We start from the raw sequence: 17,721 nt of genomic DNA on the forward strand, positions 1-17,721 counted from the left end.
TATCAGTAAAGCAGGAGTGGATTGCATTATATGCCAGCAATAATGAAAGCGACCCCAGAATTTGAGAAGCGTCTACATTTTGAGGACAGTCCATTTGGATATTTCAAGGCTAGCAGCATTTTACCTTAAGTAGTTTGCTTTTGTTTAGTTTAAATAATCTAACATTTTAATCTCATATTTTAGTTTACTATTAAATGAACGACATTTTGCATTGTGCAATATGAAACAGTATTGAAGTAGGCCTATTAATGTAGGCTATTTTACAATTTATTTGTGCGAGTTTCAGGCAATAACTTGGTTGAGTAAGCTATAAATAAGGATTTCATTTCACATTAAACCACAATTAAACCTGTCTGTTACCATGAATGTACGAACAATTTTGAGATTATTGTTATACAAAGCCATAATTGGTAAACAATATATAACATATAACGTATCGATTTAAAACTAGAATAATTTGTATAATTTATATTTCTAAATTTGTAGACTCAAAATTAAATTTGATAAATATTTTAACAGTTTGTCGTTTCGCTGACGATATGACTTCGCTTCAAACACTCGTTGTTTTAAAATTCACACAAGAATCTGCTATTTTACCTTTCGCTTTGCGAACAAGTCTAGCCAGATATAATATTACAACTTCTTTTCACCCCTAAAACGCATCTTTATTAAAACGTGAACTAAAGTTTATATTATGAATCCATCAACTCGACAGAATCATGCCAGTTTTATTTGAAAGCGTCGGTGTATTTCAGAGAGAAAGGATTTGTTCTTTCTGTCTGTCTCCCCTCGAGCTGAAGCAGGTGCTCCACGCGAGGGCGTGTCCGAGCACCTCAAATTATTCCCTAGGAAGACAGGACGCAAATGTTTGTTTGTTTGATTCAAATTGTACAAATCCATTTATGTTTATGTAGTGTGGCTGAGCTGCGGTTGCGTCCCAACGCGAGCACATAAAACAAATAGACGCAATGTTCTCCTAAGCGAGGTGTTGATTCAGCTGCCAGGACAACATATCAATAATTGGCACACAAAAACAGTGAAGCTGTTTAAAGTCGTGCGAAAGCGTTATTCATTTCTTATTAGAAGTATGCTTTTATACCACCCTAATAACATTGAAAACGCAGTATGTTTTTATGCATTAATGTACCTAAATAATCAGTAGGCCTAAATATTTCCAAGTGCACATGCACACTGCAATGAATTTATGGGGATCCCAAAATAAAAATAAGTTTTCATATATTTACATATAAATTTCATAAATAGCAATAAGGCTTTGTGTGGAGCATTTACATCTAGAGGAGTATAAACTACTCATCTTTTACACGTTCTTCCAAAAGGAAACATTCTCTGTTTGAACACGTTCATCTAAACAGCTTTGCCGATCCCTTGTTTTTTTACTCCAGCTATTTCTTTAATGGCCCAGTGCCTGACGGCTGCCTCCCTCCTGCTTTTGACCCATTAACCCAGACCCACCCACGTCATTACCGAATCAGAAGAGGCGAGATAGCTCCGGGTTATTTTGGCGAAACGCTCTTGTGCTCTACAGCGCTCGGAGATTCTGCTGGGAAGCAATTATCACGCGCGCATTCAATTACGAGCCGATCAAATGCGTTAATAAATATTTAAGAAATTTTGCGGTGCAGTGGACCTTCACAGTTTGCACAACACGCGATTATACATTTTTTAAAGACCAACAGAAAGAGGTTAAGTCAGTCTACGATTTGTTCGTTTAATAAGTTTACCTCACTATACATTTACAGCATCCTTATCCAAGACAAACAACTGGTTTATTAGCAGCAGCAAAAATATAACCTTTCCCACATAAAAAATTGTGACGTGATTTCACACAGGCGATGTAAAAATGTTCATCTTTATACATTAATAACACTTGTTTTTAGATGTCATTACGAAGAATCATTCATCTCTCATGTTAGAAAAAGTTTTACAGCCCACGTCAAAGAAAAATATTTAAGCTTCATAATTGAACAATTATTTATTTTTCTTATTTATTCGTTGAAAACATTTGCAAGAATCAAGTAAAATTTGGGTGTTAAAATTGGACATATCCCAGTCAGAAGTCATGTGAAAATTTGGTAATTAACTTATCTTTATTACGGACATGAATGTGATGATCTGCGCCTGCATACATTCAGTATTTCACCGGACGCTTTCCTTAAAACCACATTTTTTTCTCATCCACATGATCCTTTGTCGATTAAAGCAAGTAAGTCAAGTGCTGTTAAATGCATCCAACAATTTTAAATCATGCCGTGCCCTGTCTCACCTCATAAAAATCTTCAAACGCTATTTTACCTAATAAAATATCATAGCCAAATATCGCCCTAAATCTCCAACGTATTATTATGTTTTCTTTTTTCTTTTATTATATTTTTTCCACACGTGTTCTCATTATAAAATCCTGATTTGTTTTTTTCCAGGGTAACAAAAACGGGATCTCAGTAAATCAAATAAATCCAGCCAATTTTTTATCTTTGGATTATTTGGGAAAAGATTTACATAAAGTCGTTTCAAAGTCTTATTAAAACATTTGAAATCCAGTAACACCAACTAAATATGGTCAATGCAACTGACCCAAATACATATGTACACATTTCAGCTCGGTTAAGCTGACTAGAATCTGTCATCCTAAAAAATAACCGTATTTAGAAAACGAAACAGCTGTACAGAGAGTTTGAGAGGTGGATGTAAAACGGTCGCTGAGTGTTCAGTGTCCCATGGAGCAAAACGGTAATCCAGATCAGGCAAGAGAGTGTGGGGCGAGTTCGGCAGAACATTTCAGTACCAGAACCCTCAAGTCTCTTCAGTGTCAAAAGTGGGAAAACTAGCTTTCATTTCCCTCCACAAATTTGCCTTTTTCCTTTCTTTTAAAAATGTGATGAACATCTAACTATTGTTAAAATCGGAAAGTCCATATATATTTTTCTTTCTCCTTAAACTCAGCACACTTTTAAAACAGAGATGGTGAAAATGGAGGGCATTTTAAAAAAGGTTAAAAATCAGATCACAAGACTTGGAACCTCCAAGATGCTTGGTCTTTGTAGTCCAAACAGTCTGTAGTGTTGAAGTTGAGCTTCCAGGAGGAGGCCGTTTGCTCCTTGTAATCCAGGCAGTCAGATGAATTGAAGGCCAGGCCAGTGCCACTGTAGGCCTGATGGTGATGGTGGTGATGACCTGAAGACTGACTGATGTGGTGATGGGGGTGTGTGGGCATGGACGAGGCCGTCATGGGACTGAGCTGATGAGGGTGATGGTGGGAGTGCATGGGGGCCAGGTAGGAGCCACAGTCCACCCCGCTAAAGTAGGAACTGGAAGGAGTCGGGTAGCCTTGGCTGTAGCCGGTGGTCTGGTTGTAGGGCATGGGGTAGGAGGAGCCGGCCGTGCTCGAGACGGAACGCTGCATGCAGGAGGCGTTTGAGGGCGCGACGGGCTCTGGCAGGGAAACGGACGGGGGAGCGGAGCCTGGAGAAATGGCAGGGCTCCAGATTGAGGAGACAGTGCTGATAGAGGTAGAGGTGCTGCTAATGCCTGTGTTATTGGTAGAGGATGAGGAAGAGGAGGAAGAGCCAGCGCTGGAGACTGCGGGAGGGGTGAACTGGCCGCTGCTCTCCGATCCCGTGCTCTCCCGGGTGGGTGAGGATTTCTTCTTTGCAGGCCGAGCTTTAGTACTGCTGCCACTCTGCTGCTGCTGGCGACACTTAGCACGTCGATTCTTAAACCACACCTGTGAATACAAAAACATACACGCTTAAAATATGCTTTGAAATCTTGAGATAAATATTCCCTTTAGAGAACGCATTTCAAAATACAGACATATAAATACGCAACAGCATGCGAGTCCATTACACACAAACACACACACAGAGCTCCATTAAATGATTATGGAGACCTTCCGTGCATGTCTGAAGGACACGCTGGAGAGCCATTGTGCAATATCAGAGTGGAAAATAGCTAGTTATTAGCAGTTCCTGGCATTAATTTGCATGCAGGTCCTTTCTGCTTTACTGTGTGGATCTAATTTCAGTGCTTGTAGACGGCTGGGTGATAGCAACCTATTGAGTTTCCTCGCAGAGATGGTAATTCAATAGTGGAAGGAGGGTCTGACCGTGTAAAGCGTTTTGTTTCACATGCTTATTAAGAGCAAATAAAATTACTTGGGAAATTTACTGAGGGTTTCTCCTTTAGGCCTCCGGTCACATCGGCAAAGCATTATTCGCATCAAAAATCCACAGTGAACTAGAGGAATTTTATATTTCCTCATTATTTACTTCATCTGCTAAGCGCCTTTAGGTGGACCTTAATCCGTGACCCTCTTAGAAACATCCATGAGCCACGTGTAGCTTTGACGATATAGGCAAACGCCTTACAAGCACATTTTAGTCTTCACTGCATGTGCAAACAAATACCCTGAACAAAGAGAATATTTTTTTCTAAAAGAGCAATTTTCAACACTTCCTCTATGAAAACTAGAATCCCTTCACACAACATATTTCAAACATGTGTCACTGAAAACACAGACATAAATAATTAACCTTAGTTTTGCTGTGGTTGTATAACTAGTTTGGCCACCATAAACCAATTAAATAAACACCTATGAGTCTATAATTGCAATAATGAGAACTATACAAACTTTTAGGAAAACAGTAGGGGGAGCAGCTGAGCATAACGCACATTAATGCGTTGGCAAAATTGCCATAGGCGAACAATTAAGCGTACTTAAGAAACTATTTGGTTGGAGTAAATGCCAATAAACGTTTTGTGGTTACACGTACCTGAACCCTGGATTCAGGAAGGTTGATTTTCAGCGCCACCTCTTCTCTCATAAATATGTCCGGATAACGAGTTTTGGCAAAGAGCGATTCAAGAATGTCAAGCTGCGAGCGCGTAAATGTTGTTCTCTCCCGCCGCTGCTTTCTAGGCGTTGCTGCAAAATAAACATGAAATAAAAGTGAGCGTACACATAAAAAAGAAATGGTGTGAATGCGACTGACAAAAACCTCTTTACACACGAGATAACTTGAGGATATTATCAAGGGTTATTTTCGGAAATGAAAATAATTATTCTACCCAAGGCAAAACGGTTCAAAGTAATTATAGAGCGGTATTTCCAGGGCAGAATATTCTGTGGTTTACTGATTATTTATTCTCTTGTAAAATTATGACGCAATCATCCTGTTAGGCCCAGTGTGTTCTGCCAAGCAATATTTCAAGAACGTCAAATTAAATTAAATTCAATCCGACCTTTTGTAAGTACATGGTTGCTAACATAAATGACGAAGTATGATTAACATTTACATTTTATGTAACTTACTGTACGTACCAGGGTATCCGACGGATGGGTGCAGTAGGTCCATAGCTGCCCCGCTCAGCCCCAGGCCGTTCATGGCGTAGGGGGGCTGTTTGAGGTATGACATCATGCTAGAGGCAGTCACGGGTCCCCCCAGATCTTGCCAATAGTTCGATTTCCCCCGATGTTGCAGTTTGCCGAAGGACGGACCCAAATTAAGTAACTGAAATTCAATTGAAATAAAACAGACGTATAAAAATCAGCATAGACGATAAGCATTCCAAATAGGAAATTAAAGGATGAGAGATAAAGTTAATTAAATGGCTTATAAATGTTCCGGTAGAAATGTCTACCGATAGAAATGAACGGTCCAATCTTTTGAATTAGAACTAATAAACAACACATTGTACACGTTTAAAACCAATGATCAAATAATTTGTAGGTAATTTATTAATAGGTTTATAATAGCAATGACAAAATAATTAAAAACTATTAATTAATAAGAAATCATTTTTCCTAAACCGATCGAAGAGCAAAGATGCACTGGGCGTCATTAACCAATTAAAAACCTCCAAATAATATCAGTTTTCTACGTGTACTTTTTTGTACCTCATTATTATTTTCTTTTCATGCCGGTATATAAATTAGATTTTGTACCGTTTTTCCCTTTTCAAAATTATGCCTTGAAAGTAAACTGGATGACAGTGAACTGGATGAATTAGAGGAAAAGTTTTTACAATAATTCCAACCTCCTGTTCTTTGAGATTCTGTTAATTATAAAAAAAGGTCAAAAATAAAACCATTTAAATATTTATCAGTAGATACACTATTTTTTGACAAAGCACTGATTTTTTTTATTACGGCTCAGCGAAAGCTCGTCTGTCTTAAAAAGGCCTACAATCTCTACGATTTACTAAAATAATCACAAAACATGCAGCCCTAATAAACATGATATTCACGGTCTAACTGAATTTAGTGTTGTGTAAAAATTGTAATTCTATTTGCAGCAATGATTTACAAACTCTTATTTTAAATTGACCTTCCTGAGGATATTTAAAAGTAATACTGGGTACAAATACACAAAAAGTAGCCTATACCCTTATCAGTGATTTTGAGCTATTGCTTGATCTAAAAACGTAAATCCTTCTTTAACAAGTCGTATTAGTTTTGTTGGTCACTTTTTAACCAAATTTAAGAGCCGACTGGTTTATCGAGGGGAAATGAATATGGATGGGCCCCGTGCTGAGAGAACCGAACCACTCAGAGTTCTGTGTATTCCAATCCATTGCTTGCTTGTTCTATACTCTGTAAATAGTCTGTAAAGACTATTTAGAAAGAATACATCTACGTGCAAATTAACTCAATTACAATGCAGATTAGACCTCTGGGGAAACACCTTCATTTCGTGGCCTTATCAAAATAAATGAACAAAAACCTCATCACGCCTAACCAATTACTCTCCAAGCGAGTTGGTTTGGACTGCCGCGATGAACCGATTTTTACAAAACTAGTACGAATGTTTAAACAGCGAAGAGAAACATTTACATTTACTTAGTTGTTTACTGCGTTAAGTATACACAACCCACCGACGTAGGGAAAACGAATCAACACAACTTTGGAAAACTCCTTCAGTAAATCTAAATTTCGTGAAAATAGAAATACAGAGTCGTGACGAACCAAACATATTGTATCAGCATTACCAAAACGATTACACTTTACACACATTTTAACTATATATTCTTTGTATTTTTTAATGACACGAAAACGTAGCGATAAAGTTATAATAAAACAAAATCAAACTGCGCACTTGTCTTACCTTTTTCAGAACCCCCAGTCCTTCTCCTCGTCCGCTGAATTTTGAAGTCTGACCAGCCGATAAAAATATCCACCAGTGAAAGAGTTCAGGAAGGCAGCTAAACAATGAAATCTCTCGCCAAATAAATAGTGTCTAAAACTCGTCAAAACTGCAGATACACAGCAATGTTGATATAACGCACGTGCCTGGCCAAGGCTGGACTTGTAGCGTATTCAGAGTGTGTTCCCGGTGTTTAAAACCAAATACATCAAACTCATCTGCTTTGGCTTGCCCGTTCGTGTCTGTCACTAGTTTAAGGTGATTGCTGATGTAGATTGATCGCCTTCCCCTAACCCTGCCTCTCTAAGAGCGTAGGACACCTGCAGGTCCGCCCACTCTAACCAATCGCCGTATCCCATCTTTAGGATTGACAACTGGATCAACCAATCCACGGGTAAAGCATCCACGGAGCCCATACCATGCGCCGACTAAAGACATCAAAAACATGAACCGTCGAAATAAATCTTTAGAATTTTGAGATCTAAAATATCAAAAAAAGAGTGGAAAGTGCGGTGGAAAAACAATATTTTCTAAAATCGGAGAAAAAATATCAGAATATTGGCTTCCCTTAAAGTTAACTTAAAAGTTAGTTTGAAAATTGTACAAAAAATATTTTAAACATTGCAAGGCGTAGGCTGTTGCAGAACGTCCTTACGCGATTCATTTTGATTTATTTAAATGGTTACAGTTGTGGCAAATATATATATATTTCTAATTGATATAGGCCTATTGTTTTACTAGAAACGTCACTGTTTTTGCGACTTATATCTTTAGGCACATCTCTAAAATAAATTGTAAACAATTCAGAACGTTTGAATAAAAAAAATTTGTCACTCAAATTAATTAACCAATAATTAACTAACGTAGATTAAACAGAGTAAAATAACCAAACTCATTTAACATCTACACGGTTAAATATAGGATAACTTCAAGACCTTTGCTGAAATGGCTGACACATTTTACAAGGAACTGTTTAATACAGAATTTAAGACTCCTTTAAGGGAAGGATTCGTGTTGTCCATCGAATTGAAGCGGGATAAAAATGCAGCAAAAAAGTTTAATTTATCCACTTTATCTATTTTCATTTTTATTGTTAGCCCGCCTCATGAATATTAATGAGTGGCTAATCCCCACTTAGAATTACATTTCAGAATAGTGTGCGTAAAGTTTAATAGGCAGACGGAGGGGAAACGTGAAAGGGAGTGAAGAAAAACTCGGCCCTTCCAGAAAAGAAACGAAATCAGCACATAGAGAGAGTCTGAGCCTCAGAAAATCAAAGAAAGCACCTTTCAAGCCTCACTTTCCCAAAGAAATGCCAATAAAATACGGTAACAGAATATCACGGAGGGCGCGGTGTTTCCTTAACTGTTTCTGAAAGGCTCAGAAGATCTTAATAAGACTTCGCTCGGTCCTTTTGTTGATCTCACAAAATCAACTCATTCTAATTGAGGCCTGAGCTGAAAGCGACCTAATGTTCAAAGCAAGTGACCGCCAGAGAAACGAAATTACATTTTTACTATACGGGGCATCCAATCAAAGGGCGGCTTTACACGTTCTTCTATAGATCAACAAAGTCATCTACAAAAGTACTCTTGGGAGTAACAGAGATGCTGCTGTTAAGCGCCAATAGACGTGGAAAAACTAAAGAGAAAGTTATTGGATGCGGCACCAATTCAGGCTCTTAGATGGCGACAGGGAACGCGCATATTAAATGTTTATACTGCTTGGTTAAAGCAGCACTGGCTCTAGGCCCCCTCCAAAAGGCAGATCCACCTGCTCCTAAAGCACTTCCACGGACAAAAATATGCAGGGGGTCGTTAACAGAATGTGATCCTCAAACACACAACAAAAGACATATATAATTCCTGCATTTTGCCCGTTTTCTGGTTTATTCTCTGGGCCCTGATGTTGCTAAGACCCCGTGATAAACCCAGAACAAGTATCAAGTTATCAGGTTGCTAGAAGCTTTTGTAATAAGAGTATTTTGTCTAATCCCAAATTGCAGTCGAATTTTCTAAATGCTGAGCTCGTAAATCTCGGGATTAGAGGAGGCGAGAAGAGGAGGGGGAAAAGTTTGGTTTCTTTAGCCGGCAGGATGGGAGCGGGTCGGCGATGTTGTCGGTCCTTATTAAAACGATGATGCATAAAATACGATATTGAAACTCGTGCAGAAGTCTCGGTACCGTTTCCCCCGGTTTACTTTAGGACTTGGGAAGGATATCCAGCGGTCGAGCGGCTTCGTGAAGTCAACACCTGAAGTCAGGCCGTGGACTTCAAAGCAGCTGGATCCTCAGCACGCGCTCTGGGACTCGCGCATCTCGGCTGTCGCTTCAGTAACTGCGCTTCTCTTCATGCCACTTACTTGACTCAGATAAAACTTTTAAAGAACATTTTTCATGGCATTTTTCACCAAAAATACACAAATGGTTTGAGCCAGAGTACAATAGTTGGCAACAATCAGGTAAGGAAACTGTTTTGACAATGCCACTGCATGTGATCTAGATCGACCCGAACAAATTGTCAAAGATGTTTTTTATTTAGGCTAATGTATTTTTAATGTTTTTACGTGTATAAAAACATAAGGTTAGAAGTGTTGAAAATGCCACAGAGGAATTAACTTTTTGATGTCTACATAGGCTATTAAAACATTATTTTTAAGGTAATGAACAAGTCCACAAATTACATAAAAATATAATAAAAATATTTAGACAAATTAATAAACAGAAGGCTAAAAATGTAGGCACTCAAATATTAATGTAAAAAAGTTTTAGTTTAAATCTTTCCAAGTGCAATAAAATGACTGCAGTTGCTTAAAACGTTATAGGTACTCCAAATGTAAAATATTAATATGGCATCAAGATGACGCCACGTTTCACAGGGATAAATCAGATATATAGATATATATCGTGTATTAAATTAGGCATCTGAATGTGCTAGAGAACAGTTCAAAGCGGTCATTTTGATATGAGCACCACGGTACCGTCTCATCGGGATTACACGGACCTCGCCACAGGTCTAATGCATCAAATTATAACATGCGTCTCAAACTCTCCGATTAGTTAAGGCAACAAACAAATGTCCTTTTCTGCCGCAGTGTAATGTGAATACGTGTTTCCTATTCAGAAGATTACAGTCATCCGTGATAACTGCAAAATTATAAAACAAAAACAAAACGCCTGAGGGGGAGACGAAGGTACAGTCGGACCCAAGCGGAGAAACCGTCAGCAAATTAATGTGAAAGTATTATAGGGCTAAGGGAGGACGTCAGCTGTCATAATTTATTTTGCTCGTTAAATAGAGGATGCAAGGCTGCAGTGATGGCTGTCTCGCATGCATGTTGGAAAACAGATGCTTTGGACAGAGTGATTCTGCCTTAATCTCTCTCTGAGGAACGACCTCAAACAAAGCAAATCGCAAACATTCATTTATAAATAACCGTAAACCGCAGGGGAATTTTAAACAAAAAAGCACAGCTGAACGGGCTGGACGTCACTTTTGAGTTCTTGTAAATGGTTTTACTTATTGGTAAACAAACGATTTGTATAGTGTTGCGTTTTTACGGGCTTTTAGTGCAGCTAGTTTTTACAACAGACAGAACTTAATTGTTTTCAACGAAATTATTAAATTAGAACACAACAGAGAGAGACAGAGAGAAAGAAAGCTACACCTGCGATTTGATGATAACAGAAAAATATGTAATTCATCAAACAACCCAAATTGTTATAATTGCCATTAAAATGAACAAAATTATATCATTTTCAGAATTTAATAATTATTTTTCCAAACTAAGTGTTTCTGAGTTTATTAAGTGTTAGCCGAAAAACCAAACCTGCTTTAGAAACAGAAGGTCAAATCCATGAACAACACCAACTGCTGTTTTAATTCGAGTATGAAATCATTTGGGTTTTATTGAACAGTGATATTTATAGTACAGTGGAATAAATAAACCTGTGATGCTCAATAAAGATGTGAAGCTGAAAAAATGCGAACAAGAAAAGCTTATTTGTTCCTCCCGCCTAACAACACAATAAATATTAACAAAGTCCTTATAAGCAAATGTACAGGACTGTGACGATGGTTACTTTAAAAACGTCCCAAACAGTAATAAATTACTCCGATCGTGACTGCTTCTGAAAAGATATTTTCTAGCTTTTTAAGCCTTAAACAGTAAAATTAAATGTACAAACATGACTGTTTATTTTGTATAAGCACTCGCAGTATTTCATTCATGTCAAGCTCTAAAATGTTGGTAACCGTATTAAACATAAAAAGCCAGAAAACACAAAATACGTTTTTAAAATGGAATAAGCCCCTTCTCAAAATATTTTACACATAAGAAATTCTTGTTAGAGAAGAACTTGTTGATAGATTTTCTTAAAACTGAAATACAATATGATTTGGAAATACAATCCTATTCAACAACGGAAAATATTCCCAGTCAAAACTCTAATATGCTGTAAGAAACTTTAAGTGATCATTTCCTGTAAGAAATGAGAACATTCTGAAGTTTGTGTTCCAAAAAAAAAAGTTTTTGCTCTCTGAATTACAACAGATAAACCATTCAGTCAGAAAGTTTGAAAATTGTACATCTTCAAATCTCATCCAATATTAGTTCCTTAAGTACCTTGTTTATGAAATCAACAAACCAAACTTAATAAAAACAAGAACAGTAATAATAATGTTTTTTTTGTGTGTTTGTGAAACAAAATCTCAGAACAGAATGCATCTGTGGGCCTTCACCAGTTCCTCAGCCATAACAAAAGATTCTACATGTAAATATTTAAAATAACAAGAATAAAGTGTATGCTGTGGTCTTTAGGAGACAAATACATTTCAACACATTGTAGTGTACACATTTTTTTTCTCCTTTAGCATATTTGTGCTGGGGAAATGTCCGTCACTGAAGAACACATTTCTCTTCTTTCTTTGCCATCTTGCCTTTATTCTGTTCCAGGGTTCTCTCCAGGTGCTCATCTTCCTCTTCAGCTCTGTCAGCAAACACAAACAAGAGATAAAGATTCAAAGGTCATGCTTAGGGACACAGGAGAATGCCACCTGCACTATGACCTGTGCTGTGTGTAAACTGCATCAAAGTTCTTCAAATATTCACAGCCACACACACAAAACACCTAAACGCCTCTGTGGCCTTTAAAACCCCTCTCTGAACCACACTGGAATCACCTAAAGGACTAATCCTGCATCTGCTATCCCAGAATGCCTTGCAGCAGGTGGACTTACTCTTTCTCCTGAGCGTCCAGGTCTCTGACCAGCGCGTCACGTTTGTTGACCAGTATGACCAACTCATCCAGCAGGAGCTGCTCTCGGCGCTTTTGCGCCTCTGTCTTCTGCCAGTCTAGAAGACAGAGAGAAGACAAGAAAGAACATTTTAGAAAAATGCCAAGGACGCTGACAGCTAATCACAATCCAGTAAACATGACAAAATGCTTTCATTGTGAGAAAGACACTATAATAAGATAAAGGAATAAAATGTGGTTCTATACTGTTGAACTTTATATTGTCGAGTTATTGTGAAGCTCTACTAGAGCACCCACAGGTTTCCGGTATGTACAGCAGCCACCCAGTGGTATTCAGTCAGAAGAGATCTGATAACACGAGTGAATACGAGTACCTAACCTAACACAATCAAAAGAAAATGTTGTGGTGTGTAAATACGAGTATGTATTAAAAAAACGAATAGTATTTTATGAATGAAATTTCTGGCTACAGCCAAGGTTCTCTGTGAGGTGACCCGGTCCTGTACCCCTGCCAACAGCGGGTTTGAAATATCAACCAGGCAGACGAGATCGGGCCTTACTGATACCAGTGCAGATTAGGCCATGCTCACAGCCAAGGCGAAGTTATCTTACCAGGCCTATTCTTGAGCCCGCTGTAAGAACAGACTGTACTAGTGTCTTTACACTGCATTATTAGTGCTCCCTCATGCACACACACAGACAAAAACACACATGTAAAATAAACTCTTCACTTGTTCTGGAATCTCAAAGCTGACAAAACACAAGCACATACTGTATAAGAGCTGAAAAGATAAAACGTACGTTCGACCTTCCGAAATGTCAATCCTTAAAATAAGTGTACTTCATTAAAAATAAATATTTCATCTCTGGTTGCGTGAAATTGCAGTGTGGTGCTGAGAGCAGCGTTGGTCCTGAAAGGTCTGCCCCGCGCTCGCATTTAACCTATCCGCCTTTGAAGTGAAGCACGGTGGCAAAATGAACACAGTTTCAATATTTGAAAGTTATTTGTCCTCCAGCAGCTAAACGAAAGTCTTTGGTGTTCTTTGATTAGGGCTTCAGGGGTGAACATAAGAAAACGCCGCTAAATATTTGACAGGATTTGTTTTAATGCATTTTCAGAAATTTGACGAAACCTTCAGGACATTTTTATTTAAAAGCACATTTTGCTACACAGAAATTTGTTTATGTTAATGTCGAATCAGTAAGAATAGTTCTGTAATAAAGGGTCTGTCATTTCTTATCACAACATTCGTCTTAACATCTCACAGACCGGAACTTTCCTCTTCCACAGTGTTTATCCTGCATCACCTTCCATACGTCCCGTCTCTTGCGCTATATCCCCCCTTAATTCGCTCTGTCGTCTCTGCTACCCCTCCGTCAAAAAACGACAATGCCTACTTCACAAAGACCTGCCTGGAGGGTAGGCTGCGACCAACAAAAACTTCAGCATGTCCCAAAGAGGTAGAGACAGAGAGAGAGAAGAAAAAGCCCCTCGACTCTTTACCTCCTCCCTCCTGTTCCCCTTCAGCATTCCCAGCCAAAAAGCCACAGATCCTCCCCTGCACCTCCGGCAGAGGCCGCATGCAGCTGTCAATCAAGTGTGAGCGGCGCCGCCCCTCTCATTAAGAAGGTAAACAATGAATTTGGACTGAGGGACATGGCACAGTGAACGAGTGATCGGAACCCATCAAAAAAAGACCCTGACAACACTTTCGGAAGCTATTGCCTCCTTCCTCTGGTGTCTGTTCCTCTTCTTCCTTGAAGACGAGATGTATGGACACTTTGGGACGGGGGGTGGAGGTGGGGGGTCAATCCTTTTTGGATTACTCCCCTCTCTCTCTCTCTCTCTCTCTCTCTCTCTCTCTCTCATTGCCCTGGGCAATCACGTTAAAACTCACATGGTTGGTGCTTATTCAGATAACCCTAACAATGCACACCAATGGTAACCATGTGAGCACTCACAACCCACAGAAGAATGCGCTGGTTCAAATCCCCATGACCCTCCTCCACGGCAAAATTTATTCAAGAGTGCAACCTGCTCTGCAGCTTCAGAAGGCACAGAGTTCTGCTTAAATATCACTGCATGCGTAACTTCACACGCACCACCCTCACTTTAGCATGTGGAGGCGCTAAGCAAACTTCTGGGGCTGCTGGAGATGTTTTTGGTTACACAAGGTTTTCTTCAGAGGTGAAGCAGGAAATAAGTAGTGTTGGAGGAATCCAGGGAAAAATGCATGATCTTATTACAGCAGATTTGGGCGAGCGGTGGGCAGGCTGGGAGTAAGAAGGAGCTGGAGGGAGGCCAACTGGGAATGGGACAAAGACCAACATAGAGAAGCATGACAAGGAGAGTGACGAGACAGCGGTCCCTTGATCTGAACCACGCTGTATCCAAATTCTCACTCTACCAATAAAGAAAACTGACATTCTCAAAAACAAACCAAATACACAATCTCTATGAAAAACTATACAAAACACACAAAAACGATCTATTATGGCAACACAAATGCTTTCTTTAAGAACAAAGGACAAGAACCCCGAATGGAAATGTCTATCAGCTATGGCTGTGTAAAACTGGACATTGAGAGTCAAATGCACAACGCAACGGCTAAATGGAAATGAAAACAGATCTGGGTAAATAGTGGCGAAGGAGAAACCGCCGTCTTGCCTTATCTCCAGTTCCAGTCAACTAGCAATCTTGAAAGAGTTTGCAACATCATCAAAGCCGGCCATTTGATAGGATTCTCACACTGCACCCAATCAATCCGAGGAATACGGCCGCCCAGACATGTAACAAAGCTCAAATAGATTTACAAATGGGGTTGTAGGGGGATAAGCCCTTGCACAGGATTACATATTGATTTTAAACATATAAAAAAGCTTATCATATAAAACCGTAACAACAAAACTGGGGGACCTATGCAGAAATCCCTCTGCAAAAGGAGCGTCCACTTTCAAATATAACGCCCCGGAGTGCACCGCATTTGAGAAAAGAAAGAAACGGGGAGACGGCAGGGAGGAAAAAAGAAGAATTTGAGAGAAAGTATGTGTGCATGGCAGGCAGATAAAAAAGGGCAAAAAGGATCAATTTGGAGGCAGAGAAATAAGAGTCATGGCACATTGTGGATGGCCGTGCCACTTTTCTGACCCCCACAGCACCGCCGAGTCTGAAGGGGTTATCGTTTAGCTGACATTAACACTTACCCTGTTTGCTTTACACCTTTAACCGAATCCTTCTTTACAACCTGCTTTTATACACCGTGTTAAATATTTGTTTATGTTGTTCCCTTTCTTTCTGAAGTTGAGGGCTTCAGATCTAAAGCTGAATGCAACAGGCATCAAGTGTAACCTAAACTTGTCTGTAAGTAATAATATCTTATTTTTATAAAAACAGTTAGCGGTGTCACAATATACCAGTATTGTCACGAACCGTGATATTAATAACCGTGATTATTGATGTTGTGGTAATACTACACATGTAATATCAGATGATTTCAAATAAAACAATAAAATAATAATCAAAATAAATAAAAACAAACAAATTAAATATTTTTATGAAATAAAAAAAGTAATTAATAAATAATTTACTAATTAATAATAATTTGTCAATCTGGCTGACACTCCAATATGATCCTGGTGGTCCTTTTTTAACCCATTTTTGACTTTCTCTGCTTCCATACACTCATATTTAGAGTGGGATTCATTGACAAAAAAAAAGAGAAAATACAAAATAAAATAAAAAAAGAATACGACTGATAGAATCATTTATTTCTCTAATTTCAGCCCATAATGCCAAACTATAAAAATATGAATACATTTCATTAAATTTTTTCAGAATTTGTCAACATATGACATTTAAATAAAAACGTGAATTATCTGCGATTGTTTACACAAAAGCAAGCAAACAAACGCATGTAAAATGCACAAAACGCTACCCAAACCTCTCTATGACATCTGTACCAGCATCGCTTAATAACATCTGTCTCAGGCACACACCGGGTCAGATTGTCCTCCGCGCAGTCGCGGGGTCGAGGAGGGGTGAGTCTTTTCCTCTATCAGCGTGAGAGCGTGTGCTGATATGAGAGAAATGTGTGTGCCTGTCTGAACGCCTCAGCCGCTGCACTTCCAATGTCATCAGCTGACCAAGCAAATCAGCAATTACCTGTCTGCATTGGCTGGGCGCGAGAGCCCGTCGGGGCTCCAAATAAGAAACTGATGCACGAACCTCCTCACCAGCAGCTCAGAACTATCTCCGACTCGCTTCAGAAACACCATGACTCTGAATGCCAAGTGCTGAGCCTCATGGGAGAAAGAGAGGAAGCAATGGAGATAAAGTTTGTGTGTGTGTGTGTGTGTGTGAGAGAGAGAGAGAGAGAGAGAGAGAGAGAGAGAGAGAGAGATAATTCAACAGGTAGTAGTGTGTGGACTGATATGGCCGTTACAAGCGGCGGGGACTGAATTACCACTGCCGTGGACTGGCCCTCTCACCCTTGCACATCCAAGACCAATATTTGGAAGTCACTCCATTTCCTCTTTTAAGAACGTGTTGGCTGATAAGTGGACACAGGGCCGAAGCGCCTCAACATTTGAACATTAGCTTAAGTTCCTGTTATCGACTTAGCATTCGGTATCACAACGTCTCTCAGCTTGGAGGAATCCATTTTAGGGAACAGAATGAAAAAATGGGTACTTTAAGTGTGTTGATCTGCATCAGAGATTTTTAAACATGACGGCAAGAACGAGGTTGAGACCACTGAACAACACATCCACGGTTGTCCCCGCCACGTGGTGCCCGCCAGGCCAGCGGCAGCGTTGCAATAAAATCGTACGGGGAGCTTTGCTCTCTGCTTGGCTATTCATGTCCACTGTCAACCTCTTCTAACTAATTAGAATTGATTTATGATGGATCAGCTAGCTTATCAGGTGCAGAAAGAAATTACCATGGCTAGCCAAGGGGTGAGCGGGTCACCATCGAATTGTAAAATCAATTTGCATTGATTCCAAAAGGTTCATTTTGCGAAAGAGGACACAGTCAAAGGGATTAAACTTAACCAGACAACTTTGATACCACACAATAGGCTTTATTTTTTTACCTTCCTTACCTGTCTGTATAACACACACTCGAAAAGCTTATAAACGCCACCACGTCCTGTGCCCGGGGCACTGAGATTTAATATACAGGTGTGGAAATGACATCAGCGTTTCCTGATGTACTCCTTTAGATTTTCAGACCAAAACTTATGTAGAATGGGTTAAAGAACGTAATCAGAGGGCGGTAAAACAATCGCTACCGTTTTCAAAACAGT

The 17,721-nt window shown here is 39.3% G+C and overlaps 2 protein-coding genes across 10 annotated transcripts in view; both read right to left on the reverse strand.

Moving 5' to 3' along the window:
* Positions 1-1,715: 1,715 nt before the first annotated feature.
* otx1 (orthodenticle homeobox 1) lies at positions 1,716-7,540 on the reverse strand. The gene is made up of 4 exons (XM_057343923.1): positions 7,122-7,540; positions 5,339-5,528; positions 4,791-4,942; positions 1,716-3,742 (listed from the first exon to the last, which is right to left on the reverse strand). The coding sequence occupies exons 2-4, from the start codon at positions 5,433-5,435 to the stop codon at positions 3,023-3,025; spliced, it is 969 nt and encodes a 322-aa protein (XP_057199906.1). The 5' UTR covers positions 5,436-5,528; positions 7,122-7,540; the 3' UTR covers positions 1,716-3,022.
* Positions 7,541-11,040: 3,500 nt separating this feature from the next.
* ehbp1 (EH domain binding protein 1) overlaps positions 11,041-17,721 on the reverse strand; it is a 127,594-nt gene continuing 120,913 nt past the window's right edge. For all 9 annotated transcript variants that reach the window (XM_057343278.1, XM_057343276.1, XM_057343275.1 and 6 more), the window contains 2 exons: positions 12,399-12,513; positions 11,041-12,148 (listed from right to left, as the gene is read on the reverse strand). In XM_057343278.1, the coding sequence (XP_057199261.1) occupies positions 12,058-12,148; positions 12,399-12,513 (206 nt within the window). In that variant the 3' untranslated portion in view covers positions 11,041-12,057. The remainder of the gene's footprint in view (positions 12,149-12,398; positions 12,514-17,721) is intronic.

Source organism: Triplophysa rosa, linkage group LG10 (assembly GCF_024868665.1).
Source record: "Triplophysa rosa linkage group LG10, Trosa_1v2, whole genome shotgun sequence".
NCBI lineage: Eukaryota > Metazoa > Chordata > Actinopteri > Cypriniformes > Nemacheilidae > Triplophysa > Triplophysa rosa.